General features: G+C 39.2%; 1 protein-coding gene across 7 annotated transcripts in view; it reads left to right on the plus strand.

Moving 5' to 3' along the window:
* The first annotated feature begins 2366 nt into the window (after nucleotides 1-2366).
* The window catches only part of ORC5 (origin recognition complex subunit 5), a 101508-nt gene continuing 79251 nt past the window's right edge, over nucleotides 2367-24623 (plus strand). The window contains exons 1-8 of one of the 7 annotated variants that reach the window (XM_067468821.1): nucleotides 2392-2454; nucleotides 2530-2644; nucleotides 5870-5953; nucleotides 7693-7746; nucleotides 8847-9021; nucleotides 12184-12276; nucleotides 15440-15637; nucleotides 23377-23451. In XM_067468821.1, coding sequence (XP_067324922.1) covers nucleotides 8911-9021; nucleotides 12184-12276; nucleotides 15440-15637; nucleotides 23377-23451 — 477 coding nt within the window. In that variant the 5' untranslated portion in view covers nucleotides 2392-2454; nucleotides 2530-2644; nucleotides 5870-5953; nucleotides 7693-7746; nucleotides 8847-8910. The other 6 variants (XM_067468820.1, XM_067468823.1, XM_067468824.1 and 3 more) reach the window with 6 other exon arrangements.

Consider the following 24623-nt stretch of genomic DNA (forward strand, 5'->3'; position numbering starts at 1 on the left):
GCATCCTCAGAGGTAGTGAGGTCTGTTGGAATTAGGACAATGGGTTTATATATCTGTTGAATGGCTGGGGTGGGGCAAAGAGCTCTTCTCTGCTGGAGCTAGGTGTGAATGTTTCAACTGACCACCTTCATTAGCATCTGAAGGTCTGGCTGAGCCTGGGAAAATCCCCTGTTGAGAGGTGTTAAGATGTGCCTGGTTGTTTCCTCTCTGCTGTTTTGCTGTTGTAATTTTAGAGTTTTTTAATACTGGTAGCCAGATTTTGTTCATTTCCATGGTCTCTTCCTTTCTGTTGAAATTGTCCACATGCTTGTGGATTTCAATGGCTTCTCTGTGTAGTCTGACATGGTGGTTGTTGGAGTGGTCCAGCATTTCTGTGTTCTCAAATAATATGCTGTGTCCAGGCTGGTTCATCAGGTGCTCTGCTATGGCTGACTTCTCTGGTTGAAGTAGTCTGCAGTGCCTTTCATGTTCCTTGATTCATGTTTTGGCAATGCTGTGTTTGGTGGTCCCTATGTAGACTTGTCCCCAGATGAAGTACTTTGGCCACATCATGAGAAGAAAGGAAAGCTTAGAGAAGACAAAGATGCTGGGGAAAATGGAGGGGAAAAGGAAGAGGGGCCGACCAAGGGCAAGATGGATGGATGGTATCCTTGAAATGACTGGATTGACCTTGAAGGAGCTGGGGGTGGTGACGGCTGACAGGGAGCTCTGGCGTGGGCTGGTCCATGAGGTCACAAAGAGTCGAAAAACGACTGAACGAATGAATAACAAACTTCCAAGGATTTTGGTCTCTGTCTTTCCAAAGATGTGGTCCTAGATCAAAACCCCAGCAGATACCAAGGATCCACACATTTATCTCCTCTTCATTTTAAACCAAGGATGCAGCAATTTAGGGCACTCTCAAGTTTTTGAAGAAGTGCAGTTTCCATCATCGTCAGGGGTGGCTCAACCCATTACGCAAAGTAAGCATTTGAAGTATAGTTGATTTTGCTCAGGGGCGCTCATGAGGCGCTCTTGGGGGAAAATAGACCTTGACATATGTGAGTTGTAGTTACTGGGATGTATAGTTCACCTACAATCAAAGAGCATTTTGAACTCCACCAATGATGGAATTAAACCAAATATGGCACACAGAACTCCCACGACGAACAGAAAATATATATCAGTGATAGGTGGTGGTGGTGGTGGGGGGGGGGGGGGAAATACTGTTTAATGTATTGTCGAAGGCTTTCATGGCCGGAATCACTGGGTTGTTGTAGTTATTTTCGGGCGGTATCATGGGAGTTCTGTGTGGGAAATCTGGCCCATTCTATCGTTGGTGGGGTTCAGAATGCTCTCTGATTGTTGGTGAACTATAAATCCCAGCAACTACAACTTCCAAATGTCAAGGTCTATTTTCCCCAAACTCCACCAGTGTTCACATTTGGGCATATTGAGTATTCGTGCCAAGCTTAGTCTAGATCTATCATTGTTTGAGTCCACAGTGCTTTCTGGAGATAGGTGAACTACAACTCCCAAGCTCAAGGCCAATGCTCGCCTACCCCTTTCATTATTTTTTGCATGGTGTGTGCCAAGTTTGGGTCAATTCCATCTCTAATGAAATTCAGAATGCTCTTTGATTGTAGGTGAAATATAAATCCCAGCAACTACGACTCCCAAGGTCTAGAGAATGAAAATACATCCTGCCTATCAGATGTTTACATGTTGATTCATAACAGCAGCAAAATTCCAGTTATGAAGGAGCAACGAAAATAATTTTAGGGTTGGGGGTCACCACAACATGAGGAACTGTATTAAGGGGTCGCAGCCTTAAGAAGGTTGAGAACCACTGGTCTAGAGGCATTCTCTCCTGACGTTCCACCTGCATCTATGGCAAGCATCCTCAGAGGTAGTGAGAGGTAGTGAGGATCCTCACTACCTCTGAGGATGTTTGCCATAGATGCAGGCGAAACGTCAGGAGAGAATGCCTCTAGACCATGGCCATACAGCCCGAAAAAACCTACAACATCCCAAAATACTGTTTGCTTCCCGTTGAAAATTACCTAGGGCCGCCTCTGAATGCAGTCAATGCTCAGGGGGGCTACAAGACAATACCAGGGAGAGGTCACAGAGTCTTTGGGCTGAACTCATGCACTTGGAGGCTACTTTTAACTACAACTCCCTCGATTCCAGGGCATACACTGGGGCCAGATTGCATTCATTCATTCTCATTGGATGACGTCACTCACGGAGGCGGCCTATCACTTCCTCTCCCTCACTAGGAGGAAACAGAGCGCGCGGATTTCCAGCTCCCGCCTCCTCTCGCACGCCGTTGGTAGATGCCGACAGAGTGACGTCGCAGGTGGCCAATCAGTGGCGTCATCCCCGTCACGTGCGCCGCTGCCGCCGCTCGCGCTCCTGCCTCGCCACGCCTCCTTTTCCATCCCCTCGTTGGCAACGAGAGCCTGGCAAAAGGTAAACAGGTGATGGGCTTGAATTTGGGGCTGGGGTGGAATTGTGAGGAGGCTGAAGGTTAATTTCTCCTCTCAGGTATTAGTATTATTATCATTATTTCGACAACTACAACTTCTCAGCGAGGCTCTTCAGGCGCCAGCTTCCCAGTGAGGTGCTGCTCTGTTTCCCACAAAGACTGCCATCTCCTGAGGTAAACTTGAAGAAAGTTGTTTTGAGTACTTGATTGACAGACTGTTCAGAATGACTGCTTTGTTATTTTTGCTTTACTGTTTTTTTTAAATCACAATAAACAACACAAAATCTCATTGGAGAAAGGGAAAATGCTATTTTGATGTACATTTTAATTGGGAGCATGTGAAACGACCAGGCTCCTTCTATACTGCCATATAAAATCCAGATTTTCTGTTTTGAACTGGATTATATAAATCTACACTGCCATTACTTACTTTACTTACTTACTTAGGCAATCCCTCATCTTTTTTAATCGTGTCAGGAGCGACTTGAGAAACTGCAAGTCGCTTCTGGTATGAGAGAATTGGCCGTCTGCAAGGATGTTGCCCAGGGGATGCCCGGATGATATGATGTTTTTATCACCCTTGTGGGAGGCTTCTCTCATGTCCCTGCATGAGGAGCTGGAGCTGATAGAGAGAACTCATCCACCTCTCCCCGGATTCAAACCTGCGACCTGTCGGTCTTCAGTCCTGCCGGCACAGGGGTTTAACCCACTGCGCCACCGGGGGATCCACGATCCCTCATTGGCCGAGTAGGATAGTCTTCTATGATCAGTATTCTTGTGGATCCGTCTGTGACTGTGGAGCCCTATTCTTGACCTGCATCTTCTCCTGCAGTGAGGGCATTGGTTTCCCAGTGGAAGGCGGTCTCGGTCAGGGTTGGCTTGATGCGCCTTCCTCTTGGCACATTTCTCTCTTTCACCCTCCATTTTTGCCTCTTCAAATTCTGCAGCACTGCTGGTCACAGCTTACCTCTAGCTGGAGCGCTCAAGGGCCAGGGCTTCCCAGTTCTCAGTGTCTATGTCGGAGTTTTTAAGGTTGGCTTTGAACCCATCTTTAAATCTCTTTTCTTGTCCTCCAACATTCCGTTTTCCGTTCTTGAGTTCGGAGTAGAGCAACTGCTTTGGGATACGGTGGTCAGGCATCCGAACAATGTGGCTGGTCCATCAGAGTTGATTTATTTATTTATTTATTGTGTCATCAGCAACCATACCATTGTATTACATTTCTAACAGAACAAAACAAACAAACAGATAGAAAAAGCACAAATTTTGCAACTTGGTAGTTGATTAAATGTCCTTTGACCAGTATTTAGCTTCTTGGAGTGCCTCTGGTGTTGCAGCAAGAAGGTCCTCCATTGTGCATGTGGCAGGGCTCAGGTTGCATTGCAGCAGGTGATCAGTGGTTTGCTCTTCTCCGCACTCGCATGTCATGGATTCCACTTTGTAGCCCCATTTCTTAAGATTGGCTCTGCATCTCGTGGTGCCAGAGCGCAGTCTGTTCAGTGCCTTCCACGTCACCCAGTCTTCTGTGTGCCCAGGAGGGAGTCTCTCATCTGGTGTCACCCACGGATTGAGGTGCTGGGTTTGAGCCTGCCATTTTTGGACTTTCGCTTGCTGAGGTGTTCCAGCAAGTGTCTCTGTAGATCTTAGGAAACTATTTCTTGATTTGAGTCGTTGACATGCTGGCTGATACCCAAACAAGGGGTGAGCTGGAGATGTCGCTGCCCTGGTCCTTTCACTATTGGCTGCTACTTCCCAGCAGATGTCAGGTGGTGCGGAGTTGATGGCGGAGGACCATCGCTTCAATGCTGGTGCTCTTTGCTTCTTCCAGCACACTGACGTTTGTCTGCTTGTCTTCCCCAGAGATTTGCATGATTTTTCAGAGACAGCACTGATGGAATTGTTCCAGGAGTTGCATGTGACGTCTGTAGACAGTCCACATTTCGTAGGCGTATAGCAGGGTTGGGAGGACAATAGCTCTATAAACAAGCACCTTGGTATCCCTACAGATGTCCCTACCATATAATCCAGTTCAGAGCAGATAACCTGGATTTTAAATGTCAGGGTAGAACAATACAATAATTAAAATGAAGAACAATTTCAACAAAAATAAAATTATTAGTATTTCAGTGGGAAGTGTGGGCCTACTTTTGGCTGATGAGAGGATTTTTGTTATTGTTGTGTGCTTTCAAGTTATTTCAGACGTAGGTTGACTCTGAACGAGGGCCGGGTAAATGACCTTGGAGGGCCACATCTGGCCCCCGGGCCTTAGTTTCAGGACCCTTGTTCTAAGGACAGTCTCTCCTGAGGTTTCACCTACATATATGGTCAGCATCCTCAGCCATAGATGCAGGCAAAACGTCAGGAGAGAATGCCTCTAGAACATGGTCAAATAGCCTGAAAAAACCTAGAACAACCCAGTGATCCCAGCCATGAAAGCCTTCGACAATACAAAGTTTATTATTATTATTATTATTATGGGAACCCCTGGTGGCACAGTGCGTTAAACCGCTGAGCTGTTGAACTTTTGTAATTTGTCTTTTTTAATATATTTGTTTTGCTTTAACCATTTTTTAGATTGTAAGTGTGACTGATATTATGTACATTGTTTCCTCTTGTTGTAAGCTGCCCCGAGTCCCCTTGGGAAAAGGGATATAAATAAAGCATTATTATTATTATTATTATTATTATTATTATTTCTAACCTAAAATTGATCATACTTGCAAGAATGTGATTTTTAAAGGCAGATATCAAAAGGGAAATGTACCTGATATGTCTTGTATCAACAGTGTGTTTGTTGAAGTATAACTTTAGCTTCACTCACTCACTCACTTTCAGTACAACTTATCCATTCTTTTTTAAGTTGAGAAAAATCTGATTCAGTACAACTAATTGAACATTATGGTTCACTAAAACAGTGGTTCCCAAACTTTGGTCCTCAGTGGTTTTGGGCTCCAACTCTCAGAAGTTCGAGCCAGCTTCCCAGCTGTTAGGAATAGTGGGAGCTGGACCTGGAGGACAAAAAGTTGGGACCCACCATACTAAATAATTGGTTCCAGTACATCAGTCCAGAAAACTGTAGATTTGTGTATATTTTTCCATGGAAAGCTTTCTGTTTTGGTTAATATAGATACAGTATCTATTTTAACCCTTATAGATACCAAAATTCATTGATGATCAGGGTCCATGTGGCATATTGTATAAAATAGTAAAATCAAGTTTCTTTTGGTGGATTTTTTCATTTTTGGAATATTAGCAAGCCATGAATGGTTGAATTGTGGATACCGAATACCTGATATGGAGGGTGTTGAGTGCATAGCTAATCCCCACAATCCTGGATAATTTCTAGACAGGATGTACTGTGCAGATATTCTGTCTTTCTCTTGAATGTTTTTTCTGTAGTAAGGAAAAGCATGCAAGAAGCAGTGGAAGAATAAGGGAGGATTACTAGTGAAGAACATGAATGCACTTAAAGGCCTCATAAAAGTAGGTGAATGAGGCAAGGCAATGGTGTTGTAAAAGCCTTGTCTACAATTGCTCACTGACTTTTATTGTAGTTTTCAAAGAAGTAAGTGTGCTTGTCTCTCACAGCATAAAAAAAGAACTAAGAAGGGGGAGGAAATATGTGACAGCACCTTTAATACTAATCTGTGGACTTCATTTGATTTTAAATTTAATTGATTTTAAAGTGGAGATAACTGATTTTAGTGTTTATATCTATAGTTTATTGTATGTACCAGCATTGAATGTTTGCAGTATATGTTGTTATCCGCCCTGAGTCCCATTCTGAGTGAGAAGGATGGAATATAAATGCTTTAAATAAATAAATAAATAATAAATTAATTAATGTCTATGTTTCTCCAAATGAAATAGTTTGCTGTTTGTAATTCTTCTGTGTTTTTCTGAATGGGTTTGACACAAAAATTGGCTCAAAGAGTCTGCAAGTGTCTATTGCCTTGTGGCACCAATGGTGCATCGACAGTGTAAAATTAATGCTGTTTGACACCATTAATTTTACAGTATAGAATCACCCTAACACATGGATAGGCAAAAAATGGCTTATGAGATGTAGACAGTCCTGTCTTATAGATGACAGCTGCAGCCGCCATTGCAATGCTAATAGCAAATTTAATAGTCACTCACCAGTGAGTGACTGGTGGTCCGCGAGAAGGCCTTACTGGTATAGTATTTAAACTGTTATGTTTATTCATATCATGATCTGATCACCATACTCAATATATCCCATATGCATGGGGGTATTGGGGTAACAATACAAAAGGTTTGCGAGGGTAGACCCTCTTTTGCTCAGACTCAGCCCCCCCCCCCCCCAATCAAAATCCTGGCTACGGGCCTGTCACTCACAAATTTCAGCACTAGCTGCAGAGGCAAAACCAGGTTTGGAAGCATGGCCTTCTATCCACAGGAAGTTGCCTACCCATGTTTTCGGACCCTAGGTGTCTGAATTTACCTAGTAGTAAAATTTCACTTGAAACATTGATTGTAATAGTATGTTCAGTTAACATAGGCTGTATTTACGCTGCCATATAATCCTGTTTCTGAAACCAGATTATCTGCTTTGAACTGGATTATGAGTCTACACTGCCATATAATCCAGTTCAAAGCACACAGTTTGGATTCAGAAACTAGATTGTATAGCAGTATAGATGGGTCCTTTGTTACTGAATTCACTGGCATTTATTTTAAGGTAACAGTAATCTTGTAATATGGAAGGCCTACCAATTTACCTCTTTATCAAATGGGAAATAAAGCTTAGCGATTTTTAAGATTATGACAGTTCTTCTTGTCTTCCCTGCTTCATCTTTAATAAAATGTTAGACATCTATTTTTCAGAGCCACTGTGGTGTGGTTCAGCCATGGAATTCCATTGAGTGATCTTGGGCATGCTTTCTCAGCCTTAGGCCCCATATATACTGACCATTTAGGGCCTTTCTACACAGACATATAACCCAGAATATCAAGATAGATAAACCACAATATTAGCTTTGAACTGGATTATCTGAGTCCACACTGCCATATAATCCAGGTCAATATGAATTTTATAGAGCTGTATGAAAGGGGCCTTAATGCAGTGTCAAATTGGTATCGAAGAAAGTAGTTTTGCTGTGAAGGAGAAATCCTGGAACTAGTTAGAGGCCCAGATAGTGATTATACAAACCACAGAATGCTGATGCTCATTGAGGGTTTTCTTTTGTGTGCTTTAATAGGAGTTTGTTGCCTGGCTGTCACAGTTTGAAACTAGCTGTGAACTGCGTTAAATGGTGAGTGTAAATAGGTCCTTAGTAGAAGGCAATGGCAAGCCTTCCCTGAATAAATCCTGTGAAGGATATCCTAGGACAAGATTAGCATAAATTTGAGTTGACTTGCAAAAATTTAACAACTATAACTACTTTATATGTTACTTCTCTTAAGATATATGCAATATTTCTTAGAATTAATCTATATAAATAAAAATGTAACGTTAGTTTGTGGGATTAACATAACTCAAAAACCACTGGACGAATTGACACCAAATTTGGACACAATACACCCATCAGGCCAGTGAGTGACCATCACACATAAAAACAATGGAAAACACAACAAAGGGACTTAAAAAGCCAAAAAAGCAAAAAGGTGCTACAATGCATGTGCAAAAATGACTCCCCCGGCGAACAAAACACACAATAGCATATCCACATTCTCTTCCAGACTACAGCTCTCAGCATCCCCTTTAGGAGAGGAGGATGATCCAGATGCACTGCTTCTAAGCTGCAAGCTTTCTTCTCCTTGGATTTCTCTTGAGAGCAATCCCTGCATATTTCCTATTCCTGGACTGCAACTCCCAGCAATCCTCCAGATAGCTAGATTAGATAGAGATAGATATGTAGGTCAATAGATCGATCGAGTTGCAGTCCAAGAATAGGTAGAGAAGGGAGAAAGAGGAATGGAAAGAAAAGGGGGGGGGGATGGAAGAGGAAGAGAAGGAAAGGAGAGAAGAAAAAAAGGGGAAGTAGGAAAGAGGGAAGGAAAGAAGAGAAAGAGGGAGGGAAGTTTGGCCACAGCAATGTGTGGTGGGTACAGCTAGTGTAGCTATATATGCGATTGATCCTTCTATCTTACTTTTGTTATAATTCTCTTGTGAATATCCAACTGCATATTTTACATGATAATATTATATATCACTAGTCATTAACTTAGTTTGGTTTTAATTGAATATTATGTGCCAGTGAGAAAAGAGAGATTTTGAATGAATGAATAGTCCTGGGCTTCAGTGAGTGCTTATATCTTTGATCTTTACCTAAGAAAAATAACATGTCATACCATAAGTGATAATTTTTCACAAGTGTTTTCTCACTGGAAGTCCTTCACTTTCTTTTTCCAGATTTAACCTCCTTGCATACTGGAAGTTTTAAAGAAAAATCACCTAGTCATAGACGCAAATTAAAATGCCTGTTTTCAAACATCCGGAGTATCCTGAAGAGACCTTGGTTCAGTTGGAAAGCTTGGTACCTTGTCGAGAATCGCAGGTGTCCACCTTGCTCTCAATCTTTGGAGAGGTAACCCTTCCTTGTTTAACTTCTTTCTTCTGATTACACTGGGCTAACAAACATTTTGGTGCCTCAAACATTAGATCTGTTTCTGGATATAGTTGACTCACAGATTCCAAAATGGCACCAGTCTTCCCCATCAGGTCTAGTTTTTGATATGCCATATACCCAGCTTTAGCTTCTTGCCCATAGAAAATTATGAAAACCATATCTAAGAAACTAGAGCTGATGCAGTCTGTCCAATGCAATTATCTGAATCAGCACCCCAAATAACCCCAGTAATAGGTCTAAAAACCGAGATACTTAGAAAACATTTGTTGGTCTGTGTTATCTTTTGATGTGTTTGGCTTTTAGTATACCTGGCCATGGAATCACACCATGGTCAATATTTCAGTACATCTCATCTCCTTTCTAAATGTGTGGTCATCTGTTCTTCGAAGGCAGAAGACTTCTGTAGCTTGTCTTGGGGGTCTTTACTAGATCCATCACAGAGACATCCCTGTTGTTTCTTTTCTCCATATTTTTTGTCCAGATGTCTTCAACCTGGCTTCTAGGATTTAAGTCATATTTGGAACCTTTTGCAGTGTATAGGACTTCATGAGAAAAGTCTCTGGTAGCTAGACAGTGGCTTGCTGAAGGCTACTCCATTGATTTATGACACAGAGCAAATCTGAAATGGTAAATTCTTGACTTACGGCTCATTCTACATGCAAAAGACCTACTTAACACACAAATATTCCATAGTCTACATTAATCATTGGAATAATGTTGCATAATTAAGCAGATGTTGTGAAGGGGCTGCTGTGCTGTTCCCTTCACCTGTCGTATGTAATGAGACACTGCTATAGTGATTGATATAGGCTGTGGCATAGTCAGATGAGTTAGCTTTATTGGCATGCTTATGTAATTAAGCACAGCATCCGTGCAAGCCCTTGAGGAGAAAAACATGTCATCGTCTTCACAGTACAAAAATTTATGCCAGCAGCTTGCTGCTGTATTTAATTTTGCCAGGTAGACTTTGAAGTTTAATCTATTGATATATTTAAAATAAGTGCTAGAGGTACAGATTGTTTTAAATGAAAGCCTGATTTTTTTCCAGCAGAGGAGTGGTTTTGTTTCTCCAAGTAAGATTTTTTTGTCTCTCAAGAATTAGTTGCTAACACCTGCATTCAGGAAGCATTGCAGAATTGATTGGTTTACTTGCATGTTTCATTTCAAGTTACTGAGTAGACAGAATTGGATTTTGTTATGAGCAAGATGCCATTATTTCTGTAAATCTGGCCTGATTTTTAAAATATCTTTAAAAATATCAGGCAATAGAATATATATATGTGTGTGCGTGTGCGTGTGTGTGACTAGAATGTTATTGCAAGGCCATGTTGAATTGGTAACAGTTTGTCTTTGACATTATATTGGCTTATTTTCCATTTGCGTTTTGCTTTTTCTCCTGATTGCATTAAAAATGGGGCTGCTTTGTTTTCTTGATTTTTAGCTTTAAAAGTTAAAATGGCTGTTTCAGTTTGTGAAAATAGAAAAAATAATTTGTTTATAAGTAGCTAAAAATTCATATCACTGAATCTTGAAGGGAATTTCTCACTGAAGTAGAATTTGTGTTGGTTTTTTTTTTTTGGGTCGTGTCAGGAGCGACTTGAGAAACTGCAAGTCGCTTCTGGTGTAGAGAATTGGCCGTCTGCAAGGACGTTGCCCAGGGGACGCCCGGATGATTTGATGTTTTATCATCCTTGTGGGAGGCTTCTCTCATGTCCCCGCATGAGGAGCTGGAGCTGGTAGAGGGAGCGCATCCGCCTCTCCTCGGATTCAAACCTGCGACCTGTCGGTCTTCAGTCCTGCCGGCACAGGGGTTTAACCCACTGCGCCACCGGGTGCTCCTAGAATTTGTGTTAAGGTAGCAATATTTAACCTGCTTAGAAGTAAGTTCTTCTAAATGCTGTTGCTTATATTGTTCAGCGTGTTGTCGAAAGCTTTCATGGCAGGAGTTACTGGTTTGCTGTGAGTTTTCCGGGCTATATGTCCATGTTCCAGAAGCATTCTGTCCTGATGATTTTCCCACATAAACCTCAGGAGACAATGCTTCTGGAGCATGGCCATGCAGCCCGGAAAACTCACAGTAAACCTGCTTATATTGTTGTTGAAGTTATAAATGTGATGCAGTAAAGCAGGGGTTCTCAAACTATTTCAGTTGCGGAGCTCTTTTTGAAGCAAAAGTTTCTCATGGAGCCCCAATACATGTTTATATATTATATTATAAATAATATGTATATAGCAGGCACGGGCTGGGTAGGTGGCAGATGGATGGAGAGTGTTTGTGTGAACTAATTTACTCAGTACCAAAAAAAAGGAAACAAAAAATAATACAATATTTAAAATGAAGAACAATTTTAACCAACATCAACTTAATGGCATTTCAGTGGAAGACCCAAGTGCCATCCAGCCCAACTCTCTTCTGCCGTGCAGGAAAAACACAATAAAAATACCTCCAACAGATATTCCTTTGGCTGTTGTAATAAGAATAAGAATATCAGAAACCCCAGAGGCTATCCAGTCCATCCCCCTTCTGCCATGCAGGAAAAACACAATCAAAACAACCTCTGAGCAGTGGGAGGGACATAGGGTTTTGGAAGCAAACGGGGTGGGGAGGCGTAGTGCCTCAGGCTGTGGATACCATATCTCTGCAACATATTGACCAACCCTGCTTTCATATATAAGGAGTTAGAAATCAGCTTGTGGTCTACTTTTTTAAAGCCAGTCTAGCTTTAAAAGCCTTTTTAAAAATTATAAACTGCCAAGATGGTGACCCAGGAAAGCCATTGGAATACTTTGTCTGAAAAGCCTTCTGTCATAGAGCCTTAGGTTAGGTTTTTCAAACAGTCTTCTGTGGCCAGTCCTTGGTTTCAGTGCTGACATCACACCATTTGTGCCTTTGAATCCTGTTCTCTTGCATTAGTTATGTTATAAAATGAAAGGGATAGATTGCTCTTGTGTATATAAGCTAATCTATTTTTTTACATACCTTCATTTTTTTAGTTTTTTTATCTAGCAAAAAAGTTGATGAGTTACATTTCTGTAAACTGCTTAACTAGACTGTACTGATTTTTTTTTAAAAAAACAATAAAACAGACACTATATATGTGTGTGTGTTCTTTTATCTAGCGCCATCATTTTAGTTTTCCATCCCTTTTCATCTATGGACACACGTCTAGTGGAAAGACTTACGTGATGCAGACTCTCCTAAAAACTTTGGAGGTAAGAATAATAATGGGTGTTTAGTATATATCAGAAGACACTGTTTTTTTAAAAAAGCCTTTGCACGCTAACAAGTTGCTGTGAGGACCTGCTTTTTAGTTTTGTTCCCAAAATATCCTGATGAGTGTTGCTGATGCACTGTTTGATCTGATTAAAAATTCTCTTTGTCCTTATGAAAGGGGTTGATGTAAATGCAGCAAAGTAATGTTTTTTTTCTGTGTCTGTCCTGTTCCTGAAAGTTTTTGGTGTCATGTATTATATTGTGAGGACAGAATTTGTCTGATCCAGATGTGAATCGGGTCTTTGCTCCTTCAGTTGCCTGCTGTGATGAAGCCTTAGTCTTTACCCTACTGTCTTAAATGGTTCGGGTCCTGCTTATCTTCACGACCATATCTCCCTCTATGAACCGGCGTGAGCACTAAGATCTGCTGGGGAGGCCCTTTTCTTGCTCGCACCTCTGTCACAAGCACGTTGGTGGGGACGAGAAAGAGGGCCTTCTCAGTGGTAGCCCCCCACTCTGGAACTCTCTCCCTAGAGAGATTTGATTAGCCTCCACCCTGTCTGTCTTCCAGAAGGACTTGAAGACTTGGATGTTCCAATGTGCCTTTGAATCATGGTTGAGCTACTGATTAAGTCTGCCTAGCCCTAGTCTTTTGGTTGGATCTCCAGTACTTTATTCCCAGTTTTGCATTTGCACAAGCCCTTGTCCTGCCCTATTAGTCACAAATCTGCACATGCCCACTTTTTTCAGCTTCTGGTTGTTTGATTGCTGTCTGGTTTTTGTTTTATTATGTTTTACATTTTATTGGTTTTACTGTTTTACTATATTTTACTGTTAAATGTTTTAATTGTATTATTTGTAACCTTTCTTTATATTGAGCTTGGTCCCCATGTAAGCCGCTCCGAGTCCCTTTGGGGAGATGGAAGCGGGATGTAAGAATAAAGTAGTAGTAGTAGTAGTATTTGTTGTTGTTGTATTGTTACTACTACTACTACTACTACTACTACTAGCTGTACCCACCACGCTTTGCTGTGGCCAACCTTCCCTCTTTCTCTCCTTCTTTCCCTCCTTCTGTCACATCCTCCTTCCTTCCTTCCTTCCTTCCTTCCTTCCTTCCTTCCTTCCTTCCTGTCTTTCCTTCCTTCCTGTCTTTCCTTTTCTTTCCTTCTCTTCTTCCAGCCTTCTCTATCTCTTTTTTTCCTTCCCCCTTTTTCCTTCTCTTCTACTCTCTCTTCCTTCTCTCTTTCCTTCTTTCCTTCCTTCCCTCTTTCTCTACATCTTCTCCCCTTCTTTCGCTCCCTCTTTCCTTCCTTCTTTCCCTTTTTTCTTTCCTTCTCTCCTTCCTTCCTTCTCTAACTTTTCTTCCTTCTCCCTTTTTCTTTCCTTCCCTCTTTCTCTCCTTTCTTCCTTCTCTACTTCATTCCTTCCTTCCTTCTCTCTTTGCTTCCATGCTTCCTTATCCCTTTCCTTCTTTCTTTCCCTCCCTCTTTCTTTTCTTTCTTTCTTTCTTTCTTTTCTTCCCCTTCCCTTCCTCTTTCTTCCCTTTTTCTGTATTGTCGTTTAGCTTTTCGTCATTTAGCTTTTTGGGGCTTTTTAAGTCCCTTCTGCTGTGTTTTTCAGTGTTTTTATGAGTGAAGGACATACATTGGGTTGTTAGGTGTCTTGTGACCAAATTTGGTGTGAATTCCCCGAGTGGTTTTTGAGTTCTGTTAATCCCACAAACGAACATTACATTTTTATTTATATAGATTATTGTGATCTGTGGTCTGTATTACAATTCAAGTTAGACAGCCTCGGTAGGTCACTGATTTTAGCTGATTTTTTGAATATGTCAGGAAATGTTTAGTGGGTTGATTTATTGCTCTTGTGCAAATATTGCAAATGAGCTGAGAAGCTCAATGTACTACAGTGTCCTATACTAAAGCCCAGTCACTGGTCTTTAGCATATTTTTCATAGTACATTTTTAAATTCACTGCTATCTTCCATTTTCCTGAACCACATGTAGCATATATTGAAAAAATAAATATTACTTCACATATATAGGAAACCAAATAATATTTTTGTTGTTAATAACTGTTGCCATGTCAGCTTTGAGTTTAAGCAATCCTATAAATAAGAGATCCTTAAGTCACCCTGTCATCAACTGCCTTGCTCAGATCTTGCAGATTTTAGGACATATCTTCCTTGGATGAGCCTCATCTACACGGTCCACATATCCCAAAGTGGCTGAGAAGTCTATTGCATTTACATGACACATGGGACCATCCTGTTCCCAATGTGATGCAAGCTGCTTAATGCAGTTTTGCCCACCAGTAGATGAAGTCATAGTGGAACTCTCCATGCTTTGGTGCGTATGTGAACAGTTTAGAACCGGCCCCACTGTTCACACACTGTGGCACAGGGAAAACAGAATGGCACTTAGCTTGTCGTATTTTGTTGCTGTAGCAGTGATCATGGAGGTCCAGAGAGCTCGTAGCCATCGCTTTGGGCCTTTGTTGATGCTAACAAAGGTGCCTGCATGGCTTGGAGAGGGGAAGGGATTGCCCCTCCTTCTCTCCCTTACCTTTCAGAGTAATGTAGCACCTTTACCCAACATTGGCAAATGTGCCAAGCAATAGATAGGACTTCTCTGGTGCACAATAGCTGCTGCTATATTACAGTGAGGAGTCTGCTTCTGCTGTTGACAAAGGTCAGGAGCAGAGTGGTAGACATCATGGCATAATCCATCTATAATGTGGTTTTCCTTGTTGCTGGTTCTTTCTACCTTACCAAGTATTAGTGTCTTTTCTAGTGAGTCATATCTTCTCATGATATCGGTAAAGTATGCCAGTCCATGCTTGATTTGCTCTGGTACCAATTTCTTTGTTATTTACTAGTGGAATAAATGTATTTAGCTTCCAATTCCAATTAAATAGGTTATCATTTCTGCCAGCTAGCTGTAACCAGACAGTGAATTTCTTTCAGCCTAGCATAACAGTGGGCGTATATACTTAATTGTTTTGCAAATGGCCTTCTTTACAGGAAGGCTCATATTATTAATATAAGAAATGTGAATGTGTTTTCAACTCTGCTGGTGCTGTTTTGAGCAAATATGTTAAATGGCATTAGTAGAAATAAGCTAGAATTATTTTTGTTCTCTCCCTTTCCCCTCCCTTTCTTAGCTACCTTATGTGTTTGTGAATTGTATTGAAAGTTTTACATCAAGACTGCTTCTAGAAGAAATTTTGCGACAGTTGCAATGTCTTTCCACCAAAGAAGAAGATCCTCCTCTTGTATCCTGTGACACTTTCAGTGATTTCATACGTTTATTTAAGCAGACAACTATGATACCAGATCTGCAGAATCAAACTATATATGTTGTAAGTATGCTGACTCTTGGGTGAGCTGTTAACTGCTATAGTTATGTAGTACTTATATTATTTTCCCATGATTTTAAATCTTGTCAGTTTCTTGAGGTGACTATTTTATTTTAATATTGTTTACAAGAAGTGATATGTTTAAGAGAAAAACCTGGAAATGAGGGTGTAGTAAATATCACCTGTGACCCTATGAGAATGCAGGGAAATCTTGTTAACATTGAAAAATTATTCATGCAGATCTGCTGAGACAAAGTCATTACATAAATTAATGTGAGTCTAAATACTAAAGCTGAAGTACTCCTTCTCAGTTTTGTGTTTTGCATTTTGAGGTGTTGTGGGTTTTGTTTTCTGCATGCTCATGTTTGCATTTTTTTATATAGCTTGAAGGGTCACCTTGTGTAAGAAGCTGTAGTGTATATAAGTTAAAATTGACTTACGTAATGTAAAACAGCCTATAATGTATGCCGTGTATTCACTAGATTACTTATTCTGTATACTTGGTTGTGCTCACCAGCAACCATCACCCAAATCTTCTGGTTCACCCAGAGAGTCTAAAATGTTCAGGAATGAAATAGATCTTTAGAAATATTATTTAATGTTACATGCCTCTAAGAAACGCTTAAGTTTATTTCAGTGATACTGATGGGCAGATAAGAAAATTATCACTTTATTTGTTAATCTTATTTGTTTGCAGGCATATGATCCATCCAAAGCTCATTATTTTAAAATGTATTGATTTCAATGGAAATTAACTCTTTTCTATTGTTGAAATCAACCAAAAAATATTTATCAGGCTTAGAAAAGCATACCCAGTTTTTCCGACATACTGTATATACTCGAGTATAAGCCGACCCGAATATAAGCTGAGGCACCTAATTTTACCACAGAAAACTGAGAAAACAGATTGACTCGAGTATAAGCCGAGGGTGGGAAATGCAGCAGCTACTGGTCAATTGCAAAATAAAAATAGATACCAATTAAATTACGTTAATTGAGGAATCAGTAGATTACATATTTTGAATATTTACAAAAATGGTAATTTAAGATAAGACTGTCCAACTCTGGTTAAATGATTATTTACCTTCTTCAGTGTAAGTGTGCTTACATATCCTTCCAATTATAATAAAGAGAGTAACATAATAAATGTAATTATAACAATAATAATAAAAAGAGTAAAATAATGTAGCAGTAACAACAATTATACAGTAAAATAATAAATGTATAATAATAGAGTAAAATGATAAATGTTATAATAATATATAGAGTAAAATAATAAATGTAATAAAATATTAATAATAACAGAGTAAAATAATAAATAACCTTGACTCGAGTATAAGCCGAGGGGGACTTTTTCAGTCTAAAAAAAGGGCTGAAAAACTAGGGTTATACTTGAGTATATACAGTATTTCTATCTCCAAGTCAATATTTTTTTATATATAAGGTTCTTCTAATTATGATTCCCTTAAGAATTTATGAAGAACACTGGCAATGCAACTAAACATGTTAGCCATAATGTAATCTTTTTTTCTACATTGTCTTATTTTCTCACATGCCTATAATGCCATTTTGACTAGAAGCAAAGGAGAATAATGGATGTATCCGTGCATTTATTTTAGCCAGTAGGAGGAACAGTCATAACCAGTAAGGAGATGATAGCTAGCAGATTTTGTAATTGTTATTGGAGCAGATTTTAGTGTAGATCAATATAAATGGAGTACCTTGAGATAGATAATCTGAATGAAGAAGTCTAGGTAAGTTAGAGGACAGCTTGTATTTTATGTCAAATTTTCTACATCTTGCAGTCTAGAGACAACATTTAATTGTTCTAAAAGCTGAATTAAGTAGTATGTTGGGATAAGGGAACAATAAAAAAAAAACAATTGAGCAACATAATTCTATGTAGTCTTTGAAAAGCATATGGAGGAAGAAGGAAACATATCTTAAAGTTCAGAGAGAAAACAGTTAATGTGAGAACTTTAGTTAATAGATCCTCAGAGAGATTAGATTGAATTCCTTTCAAGAAAAAGACACTGAACATCTGAAGATAATTTTGAGCAACTTGTAATTTTAGGGGATACAGTCTTACAGTGCCTCTGGTTCATCTTGGATTGTCGGTCTCAGAAACTAGTGTTCAGTGATGTGTATTCCACCATATGCCTTTGACATTTCTGGATATTGGACCAGGGCTCCATTGTATCCATTGTGCTAGTTTCTAAAGCTTCTGGAAGAAGTTGTCGAGGAAGCCAATGAAGCCTTGAATATATTTGCCTGGATGTTATACTGGAATGGTTGACAGAAAACAAGACAAAACATAGTCCCGATAAAACAGGACTATGTTTTGAGGGCTGTGAAGTTAAGCTGGCTGACCTGAATGGAAGTTTAAATCTGGTTTTGTTTTGCACTGTGTTCCCTTCAGGTATACACATTGCAGCAACCTCTGGATCCTTCCACCTCAGGTTTATATACCAGCTATATTTGTGTTTAAAATAGCAATATGTGCTTTTGGTTACCCAAAATGGATTGCAGTAATGTACTTTGTGTGGGGCTACCTTCAAAGACTATTTGAGATGCTTATTTGATGAAAAATGAACCACCTGAATAGGAGCTGGAGGGTCAAAGCATATTAGCCATCAATGGGTTTGTGGACTGAGTATTGTTTTAATGACTGTTATGATAATTTGGTTATAATTAATTGCTATTGTTTTAACTCTGTATTAATGGTTTTATACTGTGTTATTGATTTGTGGCATCGAATTGCTGCCTTTGTTAGCCGCTCTGAGTCCCCCCCCCCCGGGGGGGGGGGGTTAAGAAGGTCGGGGTAAAAATGCTGTAAATAAATAAATAATTTTTGTACCAATTGTATTGAATATTAATGTTTCCAAGGCCAGAGTGTTGCTGTTAACTAAGAATGACAACCCATAGTTTTCCAGATGTTGTTGGGCTACAATTTACTATTGTCTGTAGGCAGCATAGACAAAAGGGAGGGACATACAAGCAAAATCCTGAGTATTCTTTCTCTAAAAAGAAACCCCATGAAATTCATGGGGTCGTCAGAATTCAAAAGGCAACATGAAGGCACACATATAATTACTAAGAGGAAAATTACCCAAAATTAAGAAAAGCTACACTGAAAGAATATATTTAATTCTTAAAAGGAATTAAGCCCCAATCAACCACAAGTTCCATAACTATAGAACCATAATAAGAGATTCTTCCTGTTACACTCACCAATCTACAACAACACTTTATTTATTTATGTACTGCTCTATCTCCCCAAGGGGACTCAAAGTGGTTTCCAAGTAACATAATCAATACATACAAAGAAAACAGCATAAACATAAAATTAAAGACAATATAAGCATTAAAAACCACAATAGCACATATATTTAAATGTACCATGCATATAAACAAGACTTCAAAACAGATTTTAAGTCACTCAGAGCTTCAAATTTTAACATCAAGAATAGGCAACACAGTTTACCAGCTTTTGCCAGCTTCTTCCTCTGATAATATAGCCGGTAACACCTGTTTGTTGGTGGTCTCCTATCCAGGCTGATCCTGCTTAGCTTCTAAAATAAGAAAGGATCTACTGCTTTCAGAGTATTTAGACCCTGCTTTCTTAGTAATTAATTTACCTAGTTATATCTCATGTCATTACTCAAGGCCTGGATCATTTTTTAAAGTGGCATATAAGCATTCTTAATAAATACAGTAAATCAATGATTGCTTTTAAACATTACGCATAATATTCTGTTACATATTATTTCCATAAACATGTTAAATGTATCTCAGCAATCCTATTGATGGTAACTTGGTAATGTTCATATGGAAGATTAGTGCCTCCCTGTGGAAGTAATGCACATGGCTACAATGATTTACCCAGTTGCAGCAGTGTGGTTGCAGTGTCCTTGTAACCAGTGCACATGTGGCATTCCAAATGTTTTGGTGTCCAGCCACATTGCCTCAACCAGTATGATCATAACCTGGGGAAAATAGAAATTGTAATCAAACATTTGGAAAACCCTATATTCTATATCCCTGTTTTAGCTAACTACGTTCATCATTGGTACTATTCCTTGAGTATGTTCCCACAATCCTGAGGAACATGATTCCACCCAGGACTGTAGCCAGGGTAGGGGTTCTACCCCCCCCCCCCGATTTGTTTTAGGTTTAAAAAAACGTGGGTTACTCATGAATTTTAACTGGTTAACCAAATCCCCATGTTAAGTCTATGAGAAGCAAACATTTAACAAGTCCCTCAATAACTTCAAGCATTATCTCAAGCAAATGTTGACAATTTATTCACACTGTAATTGCTTGCAGCAATAGCCAATATAGGGAAAGAAATCAAGTTGGCCCACCCATAACTGGCAGGCAAAACCTAATGGGGTGGGATTTGAAGGCCCTCATGAAGGAGACCAAACTTGGTGGGGACAGTTGACAGGGATGGAGCTGCAGGCTATTTAAGGCTGCTCTGCCCCCCGCTGTGCTCTTTGCTTCAGCAGAGGTAGGAGGCAGGTTCCTAACGTGGAATTAGGTATTTCCCTCCTTCCTCCCTTCGCCTTTTCCAGATAGTAGGATTCCCATTGCTATACCTATATATAGGTCATTTTCAACTCTTAAATGTTTGAAAACATACGTAAGAAGCACAATGGGGCAAGAAAGACTGACTGGACTTGCACTCTTGAGTGTCCACTAAAGTTTATAAAAAGAGCCTGATTTCTGTCAGTATGTTGACCTATATATGTCAACACACTGTTGTGGAATTCTTTTGTAACTATAAATTACCAATTAACAGTCATTTTCAGTTATTTAAAGACTTGAAACTTTGTAACTAAAATAGAAAATTGATTTAATTAAGCCTATAAGCTGGATGGCCATCTGTCAGGGGTGATTTGAATGCAACATTCCTGCTTCTTGGCAGGGGGTTGGACTGGATGGCCCATGAGGTCTCTTCCAACTCTTTGATTCTATGATTCTATATAAAATATAGAATGAACCATTCTATTTAAATTATTTTGTGTTATGGAACTACTTTTCATGATTCGCTAAAAAAGTTTTGACCCCCCCCCCCCCACACACACACCATTTTTTCCTGGCTATGGCCCTGATTCCACCCCATAATTATGAATATGGCTAGATTCCAAGGGTAGACAGCCAGTGTGGTACATTCCCCATAGTATTATCTATTGTATATAATGGGGCTTGAACATTTATGGATTTTGATATTGATGAGGTGAGGAGTTATTAAATCAAACCCCAGCAAATATCAGGTGCCTCCCTTACTTACAGAGAAGAAATTGTGTTATTACTTCAAGTAGGTTCTTTATTGAAAACCCTTATTGTAAAAAGATGGAGTCTTTTTGTCCTGAAACTTCCACGTGTCTAGTACCTGTAATGAGTGCTAAAGTGAAAAACCAAAAATAATACCTATCTGAAGAATTTTTCTTTTATGCATTTGAACAATTTATGTCAAATAGTTTAAAAAGAGATTATGACCATGATATAATTTTCCAGTTTAATCCTTTTTAATATAATATAAAATATGATGTGGGGTTTTGAAAGATTACTGTCTATTGTAGTGGAAAGCAATTTTTGAAATGTACGTTAACTAATTCATTATTGTCATAATTCTTGAAGATTATTGAAAATAGATAATAAAGACCAGGGCAGGGCATTAAATACTGCAGAACATTAAATTGTATTGTCTTCATGGTAGCTAAATCATAAGAATTAAGTGTTATGCATTTTACTCTGCACTGCATGAAAACATGGGAGATATCAATTTGTGAATTAACCTGTGTCTTATGGATTTATTATGGGTTGGTTTAAATGGAGATGAATGGAACAAGAAATATTCTGGTAGCACAAGCTGGCACAACTAATTTGTTCTATTTTGTTTCATTGGTAAATAACACAAGATATTTCAGCCTTAATTAATTCATGGAAAATTAAGATAAATGGATGGCCCCTTGCAGTGGCATCTAAGTGCTTCTCTTAATCTTAGCTCAGGTACTGAGCAATCATGATTAATCATGAGCCTCAACGTGATTCATTCTCCCCAGTGAAAGATTTTGCCAATAAAACTTTGCGTTTATGCCTGTGTTGAGAACAATGTGTCCTTCATGTTTCTTCTTGTGCGGTTAGAATTGTAATGTGTACATTTCAACGTACAACGTGCTAACTTCCAAAGTTCTACCTAAAATAGCTCCATAGAAATCAGTGGGATTTATATTGTCGCTAGCTGTCCCCTGCCACGCGTTGCTGTGGCCCAGTCTGGTGATTTGGAAAATAAAGTAATGAGAAAGTGTTGGTTTCTAATATATGTAGTGTCTTTATGCTTTGGGTAAACAGTATTTCTTGCTGTTTCTTTGCCAGTGTTGATGTGGAGATTGTCTGGTTTGCCTACTCTGGAACATGCAACATATCATTGTCCTTCTTTAGGGGTCCCTTTCAAATCTTTGATACTGTATCTGTCATATACATGTGTGTGTGTGAGAATGGCTGGATGGCCCTTTGTCAAGAGGGCTTTGATTATGTTTTCTTGCCCTGGTGATGGGAGTTGGACTGGATGACTTTAAAGCAGCATTTCTCAACCTGGGAAGTCAAGACCGGGGGGGGGGGGAGGGTCACCAGGGGGGTGTCAGAACGGTCACCAAAGACCACCAGAAAACCAAGAGTTTTCTGTTGGTCATGGGAGTTCTGTGTGGGATGTTTGGCCCAATTCCATCATTGGAGGGGTTCAGAATGCTCTTTGATTGTAGGTGAACTATACATTCTAGTAACTACAACTCCCAAATGTCATCATCATCATATTTAATTACTTATTAATCGCCCTCCATCCGAGAATGCTCTAGGCGATTTACAAGCTAAATTGTAAAAGATAAAATACATATGTAAAATACAAATGTCAAGGTTTATTCCCCCCAAACTCCATCTGTGTTCACATTTGGGCATATTGAGTATTCCTGTCAAGTTTGGTCCAGATCCATCATTGTTAGAGTCTATAGTGTTCTCTGGATGGAGGTGAACTACAATTCCAAAATTCGAGGTCAATGCCCACCAAACCCTTTCAGTATTTTCTATTGGTCATGGAAGTTCTGTGTGCCAAGTTTGGTTCAATTCCATTGTTGGTGAAGTTCAGAATGCTCTTTGATTATAGGTGAACTATAAATCGCAGCAACTACAACTCTGAAATGACAAATGCATAATTTCTGAGTGATGGCCACTCCTTCTGTAGTAGACATTTTGTTGCCAAATTTGGTGTGATTTTGTTCATTGATTCTTTTGTTTTTAAGGTACTTGTTATGCACAGAGCATTTATATATATATATATAGAGAGAGAGAGAGAGAGAGAGAGAGATTAACAAGTTTGGAATACAAGGAATGCATAAATAAAAGAGTAGCCTACAACATTAAATGACATTTCCAGTTGAGTGTTAGTTGACATAATAAAAGAAATAGTTGTTTTTAAATATATGAATTAGATAGCTGTCGCATTGATAGAAGCTATTGTCTTAAACAAAACCCTTGTTCAGCTGAAAAATCTATGAACTGACTGATGCTGATTGACTGGAATATTTGTACTTTTTAACCAGTCATGAATTCCCTGGGACAAAAACCCTGGGTGGCTCTGTTTGAAGTAATCTTTTGCTAATTCTTGGTACTGACAAAACACGGAGGGATTATTAATGACTTATAAATTACTTTTGTGCAATAATGTTCCCATTCTTTTAAAGATTTTGGATAATGCAGAGCAGCTGAGGGAGTTGGAAGCAAACATCCTTCCGGGTTTCCTTAGATTACAAGAACTGGTAAGTAAATTGACTGAAATATCCTCTCCATATTTGAAACCCACTGGCAATGGCAAACCCTTTCTGAACAAATCTTGACAAGAAAACCCTGTGACAGGGTGGCTTTAGAGTCACTATACGTCAAAAACGATTTGAAGCATACAGCCACAACAACAGATGTACGTTAATCTTGGTAGGAGGCTGGAGCTGAGAAAGGTTGTGTCACTCGCTTTGGCACTTCCATGTGTTTCCTTTGCAATAATCTGATGAAACAGAGTGTGACAAATGTTAGACTTTGACTGCAGAGAAAAATGTGTTTTGGTTTGGATTGATGATCGCTTTAGCGGCAATTCAAATGGATTAGAGAAGCATATAACATGATTCGAATATCTTGCCAGTAGGCACAGGCCAAGGAGGATTGTCAAAAATAAACAAGACACCTCTGTTTCCTAAGAGGAGAATGATTAGAGATCGTCTTACTACAAATCTCTTGCTGCTCCCTTGGGGAAGGAGGTCTTCTTTTTGTGATTCTGAACAAGAAACATAGGCAAAAAAGATTGAAAAATCTAATTGACTTAGAACCAGAGTATTGGGTACACAAATAGATCATACTGGAGAATATAGAAGATAAGATTTTAAAATTTAAGCTGTTTACTTGTATAAATGGGGAATATATTTGCTGCTTTCATTTCTCTTAGCTGCTGGACTAGAAAAATGTCTTCAAATGCTTATAGGCAAGATTATTTTATTTGTTCGTTTAATTTGAATATTGCATTTGTAGGCTACTTTTCTTTCATTGAGCACCATTTATTCTCACAACAGCCCTCTTAAGATGTATCAGAATGGATGATTGGTCCAGGTTCACCCAGAACGATTCATTGTTGAAGTGGAGATTGCAACTTGGAGCTTTTCAATACTAGTCTTAACTATAACACCGCACTACTACCTTTCTGTCACTCATGCTTTTATTCATTATTTTATTTTTATATCTGCATATTATTATTATTATTATTATTATTAACTTTATTTATACCCCGCAATATCTCCCGAAGGACTCGATGCGGCTTACAAAGGCCAAGGCCGCTGACAGCAACAACATACAATACACAATAAAACTCATAAACAAATAATAAACATCAAGCAAAACAATAAAACAGTAAAATGATGACACTGTGAATGCAATTAAAACCTAA

Source organism: Anolis sagrei, chromosome 5 (assembly GCF_037176765.1).
Source record: "Anolis sagrei isolate rAnoSag1 chromosome 5, rAnoSag1.mat, whole genome shotgun sequence".
Lineage (NCBI taxonomy): Eukaryota > Metazoa > Chordata > Lepidosauria > Squamata > Dactyloidae > Anolis > Anolis sagrei.